Source organism: Aythya ferina (genome assembly GCF_964211825.1).
Source record: "Aythya ferina genome assembly, chromosome: 4".
NCBI classification, from domain to species: domain Eukaryota; kingdom Metazoa; phylum Chordata; class Aves; order Anseriformes; family Anatidae; genus Aythya; species Aythya ferina.
Window position 1 is genome coordinate 49,915,736 of NC_140300.1, and position 12,500 is coordinate 49,928,235.

Consider the following 12,500-nt stretch of genomic DNA (forward strand, 5'->3'; position numbering starts at 1 on the left):
GTGAAGTGCATCTTAAGTAGTCTGTCTGTCAGAGAAAGGATGATCAAGGTCCTGGGGAGGGTGGTGAGGTCAGAGGACTTGCATGGGAAAGGCTCTGAGAAAATAACCAGAGTCTCTGGAGGGAAGGGAAAAGAATGAGTATGATAACACCATGTGTAGTCCTGAAACTTATCTCTGTCCACAAACCTGCAAGCTGTTTGAGATAGGGGCTGTCTCTTTCTCTTTGTTTGCACCAAGCATGATAAAACAAGATTCTGATTAGTATGTCTGGGTATTACAGTGGTGTAAGTATTGAGAGGACTGAATCTGTTCAGTGTGCTTCTGTATATATTAAAAAACACAGTTTCAGTCCAGAAATGATGCTCTCCCTTTTTATTTTACAGCTGCTTGCGGAGGACTTCTGACAAAGCTAAATGGGACTATAACCACACCAGGGTGGCCCAAAGAATATCCTCCAAACAAAAACTGTGTGTGGCAGGTGGTTGCCCCGACGCAATACCGAATTTCAATGAAATTTGAGTTTTTTGAGTTAGAAGGGAACGAAGTGAGTAACCATGAACAAAGAGCTGCACAATCTGTTGCACACTAGACAGTTTCATGAATGTTCAAAAATAGATATTGTCTTATAAAACCTTTGCTTAACTGTTCTTACGCTGACAGTAACCATATATATTCTTGTTTTCGTTCTGGGACTGTTTCTGGGTTCTTTCAAAACAAACATGGAGAGAATAGCTCTCTTTTTACATATCATCTGAATGTATATGTTGTACAAGAAATTTAAAAGAAATGTTCTCTGCTGAGTCTCAGCTGACTTCTTTTTATCAACAAAGTAAAACAGAACAAATGGCTCAGGCGTATTGGAAAGAATTCAAGACAAGAAAATCTGGAGAAACCGAATCATCTTTACAGACTGACTACAAAGCATACACATAAGGTTTGGTTAGTGATGGAGCCAGGGAACATTTAAATCACTTAGGAGCATTTCAAGGGTGAATATTTTAAAAGGATCAGTACCAGAAATAAGGCATAATAGAGTAACAGTGCTGTTTGAAAAATGACATTTTTCTCCAAGTGAGTCTGGATTGGGTCTTAGTACTTGTACTTTGAAAACATTACGTAGCACAGAACACCAAACAACCGTGATGCCTCTGCCAAAGGCTCTGTTAGGAGCAGGTTATGCTCCAGCTTCCAACATTGAGCTTGACTCTCTTTCCAAGCATCTTGTCAGTGGAGCCCAGGAGCATGCAATGCCTGCTGGAGGTGGCCTCCACTGAACAGCACAGCCCAGGGAGTACTTGCATCATGTCCTGTCCCGGGGGTTTTGTTGTCCCCAGGTGGGTCAGAGGGGCAGGGCAGAACAGAACCCATCTTGTGGGAAGGTCTTCTCCCTCTAGCTCTAACACAGTGTGTGTGTGGGGGGGGGGGGGGGGGAGGAGGAGCTTGGAGGTCTTAATGGATGCCTATAGGTAAACCACAAGTTTCAACATCAGCTTTTTAGCCTCTGTTCTACTTCATAGGCATGACTGTTATACCATTAAGTTCCTTTGCTACACTCATAAAACATGTTTTATGCACTTTCTTGGTACATAAGACAGATTTGCAAGTAAGGTACCTGAGGTATAAGGAAGTTATATCAATTTTCTAAGGTCATGAAAGACATGCAACTTTTGCAGATTTGAAAAATATGTACATAGATGTTTTCCAATGTCTAGAGATTTGTTTTGACCCTCTCCAATGCTACAAAGCCCGTTTAGACTATATAAGATTAAATGCTAGTACTAAGAAAGGTACCTGTGGAAATCAGAAGAAACATATCATATCTGGGACATTCTAATGTATTTTCTGAGTGCAGACGTAATGTCTGTCTGTATACATTTAGCAAATGCTCTAATTTTGTTGTTGTTTTAGGAGCTCCATGTAGTGCCAAGTTTAAAATCTTTTCTAATACTGAAACTTTAATATTTTACATTTACATTTCACAATTTTAGTTTTTCAATTAACTTTTAATTTTATTTGTATTTTGTAGTGTTGTAAGAAGGAAGTTAGACCTCTCTCAAATTGTTTCATTTTTAATCTAAACATATAACAGTATCAAAACTCATCACTGAGGTACTGTTGAAATTGTTGGGATTTATTAACGTTGAGTTATATTTGAAAATTTCAGGCATTAAAAATGAATTTGTCTTACAATTCATATAAATCAGCATGTGACAGTAACTCAAGTTTTGTATAACTTTCGTCTTTATATTGTATAAATGTGGTTTCAACTGAATTAGTCACTTTCCAACTCTGAAACATATGAAACTAATTCCAGTAACAATAAAAATTGAGTTGTCATCTAGAATGTAGTATATTTAAAAAACAAAACAAAAAAAAAACAAAAAACAAACAAAAAAAAAAAACAAAAAAAAAACATTGACAACTACTTAATATTTAGTAGACAGAAATCACAGCAAAGGCCAAAATACTATTTTCTCTTCCAGCTCCCCTGACATTTCTTTTATGACTATAAATTGCAATTTATGAAATACAACTTGGATTTAATGGACAATCTAAGCTCTGTATGAATCCTCCTGGCCACTGTTTTCTCTTAAGCTATTAATTGCAGACAACTGGGACATTTTTGATGAAATGATTGATAGCTGAGCCTAAGAAGCTTAGAAGTTTTTGGGTGGAAGGCTTTATGTTGGCCAAGGGATTATGCATTGAAAGTATTATCATGAGGTGTAGGCCTTGCATAAGGCTTTTTATTGTGTTATTTTACTTTATTTTTAACCATTTAGTGAAAATCACATGTGTTAGCTCTCCAAATTATACCAATGCTACTGGTAAATAAGAATTCACATTGCAAATAGTGCAGATTTGTATATTCATAAGTAGATATTTATCATAAATAAATTATGGCAAAAACCTGTCTTGTAAGATTTTAAGTGAGCACTTTTTTTTTTTTTTTTTTTTTTTAAATTTCTGGGGTGCAAGTGGTAGAACTTTTGTTGGTTTTAGGTATGTGATTTACAGCACAAAGGTAGCTATAAATTGTAGAGTGAATATTTCTAGATTTTAGTCTAATATTGAAATTCTTTTTAGATTTAATGGACATGTTAAGAATTTAAAAATTGAAATGCTAGGTAGGTTGGGGATAACATATAATTTTTTATATGATGAATATGATCACCAACTCTTACTAACCTTAACATATTCTTACATAAAATCAGTGAACATCTGTAAGCATTTACAAATGTTTGCAGAGTCAGGAAAAAGCAGAACAAAATATTAATATATTGCTAAGAGGCATATTACATTTGAAGTTCTTGCACTTGTAAATAATTTCATACTTTTCTTTTGTTTAGCTTAAACAACAAAACAAAACTCTCTGTTCCCAGGTTTGCAAATACGATTATGTGGAGATTCGTAGTGGCCTTTCTTCTGATTCTAAACTACATGGCAAATTCTGTGGTACGGAAGTGCCTGAAGTTATCACCTCACAGTACAACAACATGAGAATTGAATTCAGATCTGACAATACCGTGTCAAAAAAGGGCTTCAAGGCACACTTCTTTTCAGGTATAGAAAATCACTCTTGTGTACCTATGAGTGCCTCTGTTCACACTGCCTGGGTGAACACAGTGTTTTGATATGAAAATAAGCATCATTTCCCTTTTAATTTTCCTTGTAGATTTAAGTTGGTTTCATTTATAGAAGTATGAACCATTCTTCTTTCTTAAAATACTGTTCTGAATTGTAATATCTGTATATAGTGGAAAATACGTAGAATTTATATATATATATATATTTAATATCTATATTTATATTATATTTATATATTTATATATTTATATATTTATATTTATATTATATTTAATATTTAATATTATATATATATATATATTTAAATAAGAGCAGAAGTCAATTTTGCGGGATAAGGCCAAAAAGAGGAAACTTAATAAGTGCTCCTAAGTTTCTTTTAGATCCCAAGTTCTGTTGCTATTTTTTCAAATACCAGTTGTAACACGATATCGATTACATGCTTGTGTTTTTTTATTCAGCTCTCTGAATATATTGCATTAATTATGAAATGACCACTTTGTGGTATAGCATTTGCTTAACATTACAGTTTCTTTCTTGCCAGACTTTGCACTTATTAATGTTATGCAAAAGAATAAAGACCTTGCCTTTGTAAAAAATTGTCTGTATTTAGTGGGGTGTAATTTCATTGGCCAGATCAGAGCTATGACAATTTATATCATTTGAGGACACAAATTGTTGAATAAGTTTAGACATGAGTGAAACTCAAGATGTGAAGAGAGATTTGCACAACAGCAGTCTTTGCAATTACCCACTGAGACTATAATAATCTGATAATAATATTATCAGATAATAATCTGGCTGTGGCAGAATAACAACTGGTGTTAGAGGTGTCATTTTGCTTAGTGCTTTTCTTGTGCACACACATGCGTAGGTATGTAAAAAACAAACAAAAATCACAAAACAACAACTAAACAGTTTCCCCTCCTAAAACTCTGGAAACCATCCAGAAACATTTGGGTTTTGAATTTTGCCCCAGGTTTTTCCATAGCAGTTAAAAATTTGAATCTGGAGTATCCTGATTGTTTTTAGCATGTAGCAAAACTAATGTGTCGTCTAGTGTATTACCAGGCACCATTATTAGGGTTTGTTCTCTAAAACTCTTTAGCAAGGCTGAAATGAAAATGGTATTTCAGTGATCAGCTTTAATAACATTGACTATGACAAAGAAATATGAATTAATATATTGTGTGATAGAGGATGTATAAAGGATGAACAATGAGGTAAATAACTATCAAAACAAACAGATTAGAGATTCACAACTTCCAATATTTTCCCATTATAACTTCTTTGATGTTTTTCTTAAGGAATGATGGAAAAACAAAAAAAAAAAAAAAACAAACAAAAAAAGGAATTTATGAAGCAATTACCTTTCCTCTATTTTTTTGTCTTCTGAAGTATATAATCTCTAACAATCATGTTTCTCTGGTCATAGTTATTCAAATCTGTCTTTACATATAGTAGTAACTTACAATTTTAAAATAATACTTTACATTAGTAAATGACTTTTCAAGGTTTACTCAGTATGTGTAGTTAATATGCACATGACAGAGCTTCCTCCTAAAAACACACAACTAGTCATTTCATGTAAGCCTAGGAGTGACAGCAGGAATTGTCACATATTACAACTTTTTACAAGAATATATATTGACATGTTCCACTTCTAAAAATAGCCAGTAAGTGTTGGTTATGTACTTTCAGTATCTGTAAAGCTATGGCAGATAAGATTGGCAATAATTGTTCTGTAATTTGTAAGAATTGTAGTTCAGAAATTATGGCTTGTGGACTTGTTGAACTTGTTTAAGTTCAGTTAAATTTTGGTTCTACTTAAAGTGATATTTTCCTTTTCACCGATTTGTATTATATATATAAATATATAAATAAATATATATATAGTGATTGTTTAAATAATCTATTAATATTATGAATGTGGCTTAGGAAGAGCTCAGGTCAATGCTAAATGTTTAGGAAAGGCTGGGCTGTAATTCATGCAATTCAAAGCATCAGGTTATAATCCTTCGGTACCATTATTTCATTTATCTCTTTCACTTCTGAATGAATTATTATTATCATGTGTAAAAAGATTTTTCCTGGTAAATTAAAAAAGCTAAGTTATAAATGACTCCATTGATCAAAAGAATAAATTCATTAGCTGAGGCTGTCTGAATAAAAGTAGTTTTTAATAAATCAAAATGTGTTATATGTCCTGAGTATAGAACATATCTAATCCTCTTCAAAGAAACATAGCTTGATGTAAGTAGTTTTTGAGTTTGTAATTATATACATCTACTGAATGCTTCATAATGAATTTCTGCTATAATGTCTCTTATAAAAATATATATAAAATATAAATATATATATAAATATATAAAAAGATATAAAAATCTCTCTTATTGCATGAGTTCAGACATTTTTTATATTTTTCTCAATTTTCTGGTTGTTATTGTTTCTAGAAGATTCTGTTATTCCTTATTACTTGGCTTACCAAATTTGACAATATTTCCTGATCAAAACGGAAACTTTGTAATGCTTGAGACAAATCAAACTTTGAACTCAAACATGAGGCTTACACCTCAGAATAACTAATTGGACACAACTTTCATGACTGTCAGAAAGTGTTATAATTTTCTTATTCCTTAATTCCTTAATATCAACATAATATGCTATTGGTCCATCAATTAAGCATGGACTTGAGACTTCACCTCATGTGTTTTGACTTTTGTGGGTTGATAGATGATCTCTGCTCAGCTGATGATGCTTTTTATTTGTTGCCTCTTTATAAACTTGTCTTCAGAACACAATTTCGGAATTATATCTGCCAAGAAATAGTTAATATTAGTTCTTGGTGTACAGGATACTTGCTAGAAGGCATTTAACAATTTTATCAATTAAATCACAATAGAAGGATTTGTACATATTTAGTTATAAAGAAGCGTTGGGAAAAAAAATCAATAATAAGTAGAGCAGTGCATTTTGCAGTCTATTCACCAGTAAAAGGCATCTGCAAAAATCAGCAGGAGGGAGGTAGATAAGTCAAATAAATATGAAAGTTAAGGACTGTACTGTGTTCCTCAAGTAGAGACAAGGAACTTTTAGAACTTTTTTTTTTTTTTTTTTTTTTTTTTTTCTTTTGTCATATCTTTTAGTGGAGAATCGTGCATCCCTGGCTACAATTGAGAAAGAATGGCCCAGCTCCAGCTCAGATGACAGAAAACAGTTTTTGGGTGATTGAAAACCAATGCGATAAACTGTGAAAGCAAACATTGACACAGGGCAACACATGACCTGCACTAGAAAGCTATTTATGTTGATATAAGAAGACATGTAATCATGTTTTTGGCTGTTAAATTGTGTTAACAGCCAGTCAGGTGCTATTGGAAAGTGAGAAAAACTTTTTTTTAACATTCAGTAAAATTTACATTTGATGGGACAATTCTGAAGAAAGCTCAGTTGAGAGCCATTATCTGTCTAACTGCCAGGAAGAATGTTACATGGTTATAATCCAGTTTCTTCGGTGTAGAGGAGAAACTAGGGAGTCATGCAATATTAATTTTTTAATGCTTTTGCTAAAAAATTTTGGAATTGGATATTAGGCTTCTAACTAAGAGCTTCCAGAAGTGAGGTGTAGTGTGGTGTCCCCCTTCCTCCCCCCTTTTTTTTCTGTCCTTCTCTCTCTCTCTCTCTCTCTCTCTCCTCTGCTGCTATTGTTGGAAGTCAGTGATTAATTCCTATCTATTTGACCCATAAGAATAGGGGAGTGTACAATAACTTCATAAATTTACTACAGGAAGGAAAAAAAAAAATTAAAAAAACATTGTTCTGTGATGTTTCTGAGAAGCTAGCTTAATCATTTCTTTAAATCACTCTTTCTTTTTTGGTATATTTAATACCCTCTTATAATGTCATTGACTGCCTCCATTTATCATGAATTTTAGTTGTGTTTTAAATATGTGATTCTTTGCATGATCATTCCAAACAGGTGTGGTATTTGAAATAATATAAGAATGAAGTTTAGGGTATTTTTTCTTGGTTATCAATTCATTAAGAAGTTAAAAGAGAAACCTAGGATCTTTTTAGTCTTGAGAAGATTTGTTTTGGAGCACAAACTCATCTCTGGTGCCATCCTGGTACATTTTTTTCCACAGACAAGAAAGCTGCCTGCAAAGAGAAAATTTTTGTTTTTGAATCTTGCAAGGACTTGGTACAGGTCCCTTCAGGCCGAGTACGTATTATTCACAGACTGGTGGCCTCTGAGGGTCTCAGAGGTACGACCATTTGTCCTCTGAATGATTTAAATCTAACATTTTGTTGAGAATGGATCTTTCCATGTTCTGAATACTGAAATGAAAAAAGAAAGAAAGTATCCATTCAAAACTGGGAGACTCATTTCCATCTGTCAGCATAACAAATGGCTTTGGTTTTACATGGCAAAACATTTGTTCCTATAACTAATACAGACTAATTGTTTTTTCATGAATTTTTAAAACTGGGCAATCAATTTGACAGAAAGTCTGTTCCAAATTATGAAGTGTGAGGAAGGCTTGTTCAACAGTTGCATACTTGATTAACCATCTACAAATAATTATTGTAGTTCAGATATGTTCCAAAGCTTCTCTATTCTACCCTCTGTCCATTGTTTTATAGTGATTTCATCTCTGAAGAAGTCCAACATAGGACTGTTCACTTATGCGCTGTCTCTTAAGAGATTATTTTACAGAGTGCATACTTACTTAATGTTAAAATACTTTTCCCTATTTTGTGCTTTGGTGGAAGGTGAAAATTGAGAGGGTGTTTATTTAGAATTTGCATACATACTCCCTACTTGAAAGTTGAACTTGAATGCATTTTGAGCTTGCCTTCCATTTATTATGTTATTTTGGTAGAAAACTAAACTTACGCTTAGGGGGGGAAATACTGAAGCATTTTCTTCCTATTACGTCTAATTTTTCATTTGCTTTTTACTATTCTTCATTTGTAACATGGAATTAATTTATGATAGTGCTTGCTTTTGCAAAAATGAAAGATTAAATATTTTGTTTGAAATTGAATGAATTTACTACCTCAGTTTGAAACCTGCATTGCAAGATGCATAAACAGTGTACTTTTGTGCTTTTATGCTTCTTTCATCATCAAAATGACAACTAATATAAGCCTTTGGATATTTGATTCTGGGAGCTATGTATATTTTTCTGCTGTTACTTAACCTTCAAATCTGTTCACATTTTCAGAAAGCTTCCAAGACTTTTTGGTGCAAACAGATTTGAGATTTACAGGATTAAAATGCAGTAGAAACTTGGGTTTGACTTGCAGGATTGTTCTACATCATCATCTATTACAAGGAGAAACTGATTTTTCCTGAAACACCTGCAAGTCAATGAGTCAACAATGTATGTGTTGCATACATTTCAGCAGATAAAGCCGATGTGTATGCAATTATAATGCAGACTTTCTTTGTTGTGTTACTGAATATAAGCAACTATAAAGGGAGGGAGTAAAATACGTTAGTAAGACAACAAAAAGAGACTTAAATTATCTGTAGTCGTTTGTAATCTATAGAAATTCTTACTGTGCCTGCTGAAGTCTGAACATCGCATGTTACCTTGTTCAAAGATAACACTCACTGCTGCTTTCCAAGGCACATGAGGCTGAAGGGGCTGCATGCTCTGCATTCCAGCTCTGCAACTGCTGGACCTCTGGGATGACCATAGTTCCTTTGCTCTTTTTCCTCTTCTCTTTTGCATGTAGAAATGGTAGAGTTTGTAAGATAGTGTGCATACTTGGGTGTGTTTATGTGTATATATGTATATACACAAATGTAATAATATATGTATATATTTTTATACATCAGGTTTTGTGTGTGTATGTATATATATGTATACAAATATATATAACCACACACACACATGTGGGTGTATGTGTATGTGTATATGGACATCTCAGTAGCAGTATGCCTCTCTTAATGGACTGGCCTTGCCTAAAATGAAAACAGCTGACATAGAAGGGTGGCAGCTGAGGCCTCTCTCTTGACTGACAGCCTGTTAATCTAGTTTGGCTTTTTTCCATGTAATGAATTTGTAGCTGTTTAATGCAGGTCATATTTCCTCCCCTACTCTCTGTTTTTACTTCTAACACACTAAAAGCTCTTTTAAGGGATTATATGTTAATAAACTGAACTGCATGCTATATTGTAGATCTCCTTGAAATAATTAATACCAGTTTCTTTTGTATGTTTTTCAATGAAATGTTTTCCTTTTCAAGATGTTCTCTAATGTCCAGATTTATTAAAAGTAAAGCACACTGCCAGTCTGCTGGAAAGAAAAATCATCTTATTCAGAAAGTTTATGTTTAGTCATTCTTATATCTTTAATGTGCAGAACTTGCAACCTTGCTTGGCCTCTGTGTGCCTTTCACAATACTGCAGTTAAGTTGTGGAATTTGCATAAAGCTAGAATACTTTGTGTTGTCCATAAATTGCACTCCCAGTGTTCACCAAAATAAATATCAGATGATATATTTATGAAATCTTTACCAGCAAGACCACTTGAAAGAGTAAATGATAGTAACTGTCTTACCTCCTTTGATTTAGCTTGTTTGTTTTACTACTGTTCCCCTCCCCTGAGAGCTATCCCCCACTTCTTAGAAAGATGAGATAGGATATTTGTGCCATGGTGTAGGCCAAGCAATGAGTGTATAGAAGTTAGGTACCAAAAAAATGAGAAGGACTATGCCTTAATTTATCCTTTTCTGGTCTCAATCACTGTGCTAAACCTTTTTGTCTTTGGTAAAAAGCACTACTGGTGTCTGTAATGCTCACCTATCCTTGCTGTGTATTTCTTAGACAAGGATGAGTGTTCAAAGGACAATGGTGGCTGCCAGCATGAGTGCATCAACACAGTAGGAAGCTATGTTTGCCAGTGCCGAAATGGATTTGTGCTACATGAAAACAAGCATGACTGCAAGGAGGGTAAGTAGTATGGTATTTGGTCAGTAGATGATACAATTCTTTCAGAAAGATCTTTGCAGATATTTCTTTTCCAAGGAAAAGAAAGGAAAGAATGGGATCATGCAGTCGTAGGCATTTGGGCTTAATTGCTCCCTTGCCCCTCTTCCCTCATTCCCTCCATCCATAGCTCTTGTGTGTGGCTGAGTTTGAGGTTCCATGGAAACATGGTTTAAAAAACTTGGAGTTATTGACCACTCAGCTTAAACGAGGAGTGCTACTTTTAGTAGTGAAGTGTAGAGTATTTAGAGCTGTGACAGTATATTTATCTAATGAAGTACATAACAGAGGGGCAAGAGTTTTTGGAGAGAAGCCTGGCAAAGTTGTGATTTGCTCCCAATAGTGACTGAACCCTGAGGTACGGGTGAAACAGTAGCTATCTTCAAGAAATTCCTTTCAGGGTTTATTTTAGGGGACATATTCAGACAATCCAAATTTCAATCAAGTTATACATCTTTCTTCCCATTTACTGTCTAAAGGTGTAGCAACCTCAGAAAACAGTAGGCTTGGGGATGTAAGTAAAATTTAGATTATCTGCAAATGAACTGTACATGTGCAATATCATAGGAGCTACTGTAATTTCTCAAGGCTGTATTCTAGCATGGATCTAATTTGCTACTAAACATGTGTCCCTTGTGAATAGCTTGCATTATGCCTGGTGTTGGGATGATATTTGCCTCCTCTAAAATATTCTTGCCAAATAATTTTCTGATGTTTATAAAGCAAATTAAGGTTGTTAAAAAATGAAAGACAAAAGGAGATGAAGCAGGTTTTTTTTGCTTGCCTTGTCTAAGTTTTAGATTTTTCATTTATTGAGAGAGGCACTTCTGGAAACAGTTATGATTTGAATGACTAAGCTGTTCTTGGTACATACTTACAATTCAGTCTTTGCTGTTTTCTGGTTGTATATATTTCCCTAGAAACTGTGGTTTAAAAATCAAAATGATTGCTGTGCAGCAGCAGCATGAAAATTAGTGAGAAAAGATAAAAATAAATTGTTCTAGAAATACCATTTGAAGTTGGATTGGCAAGATTTCTCATGTGGATTCTCATACTTATTTGCAAGCAGAATGGGGGGGGGGTTAGCAGAATATTTAATTATTTTTCAATACTTTGTTTATGTTTATTTATTTACTTATTTAAAAAGTAATCCATTGTAAACAACAATATATGTTTCACAAATCAAAGCATGCTGGGTTAATTGCCATAAAGTGTTCATCAAAGGGGAGAAAAATAATCCTGCACACCAAGAAGGTGCTAAGCTGCCTTCCTACTAATCCCTTCCATTCAGTGGGTCCCCTGGCAAGCAAGAGTACTTCTCTGGCTACCTCTGAATATAGACCCCCAGACTAACTGATGCTATTACTGTTGGCATAGCTGAGTGTGAACAGAAGATCCACAGCCCCAATGGCATCATCACGAGTCCCAACTGGCCCGACAAATATCCCAGCAGAAAGGAGTGTACCTGGGAAATCAGTGCCACCCCCGGGCAGAGGGTCAAATTGGTGAGTTTCTACCTACCCTTTTTTTTTGCTCATTTCTTCCACCAAACCTGCTTCTTAAATGACTGCACTCGATGATTTGAAACTGTTACTCATCTTTACTATCCAATTTGCAGCCAAAGGTAAGATGTTTTAAAGAAACCCTGCTGATTCCTGTCCATTCCTGGCAAACTGGGGCTGCTCAGTGTGACATAGCTGTGAGTTAAACTTTGTGATCATTGCACTCTGCAAAGCAAAGGGCAGGAGGAATCCTTTTCTCCTATGAGAATTTAGTATATCAATATTGCAATTCATAAAATTTGCACAAAGTTTTGAAGAATATGGTAGAATACATTTACGCAAACTCCAATATATACAATATTGGAAGCAATATTAGAAGTTATGAACAGTCCTCTTCACACACCTTTTGCATT

At 34.4% G+C, this 12,500-nt stretch overlaps 1 protein-coding gene across 2 annotated transcripts in view; it reads left to right on the plus strand.

Annotated features, from left to right (window-relative positions):
- TLL1 (tolloid like 1) overlaps positions 1-12,500 on the plus strand; it is a 182,537-nt gene that overhangs the window by 152,022 nt on the left and 18,015 nt on the right. Inside the window, exons 15-19 of one of the 2 annotated variants that reach the window (XM_084518165.1) lie at positions 384-544; positions 3,384-3,564; positions 7,731-7,850; positions 10,424-10,549; positions 11,963-12,090. In XM_084518165.1, the coding sequence (XP_084374291.1) occupies positions 384-544; positions 3,384-3,564; positions 7,731-7,850; positions 10,424-10,549; positions 11,963-12,090 (716 nt within the window). The remainder of the gene's footprint in view (positions 1-383; positions 545-3,383; positions 3,565-7,730; positions 7,851-10,423; positions 10,550-11,962; positions 12,091-12,500) is intronic. The other variant, XM_084518164.1, reaches the window with a different exon arrangement.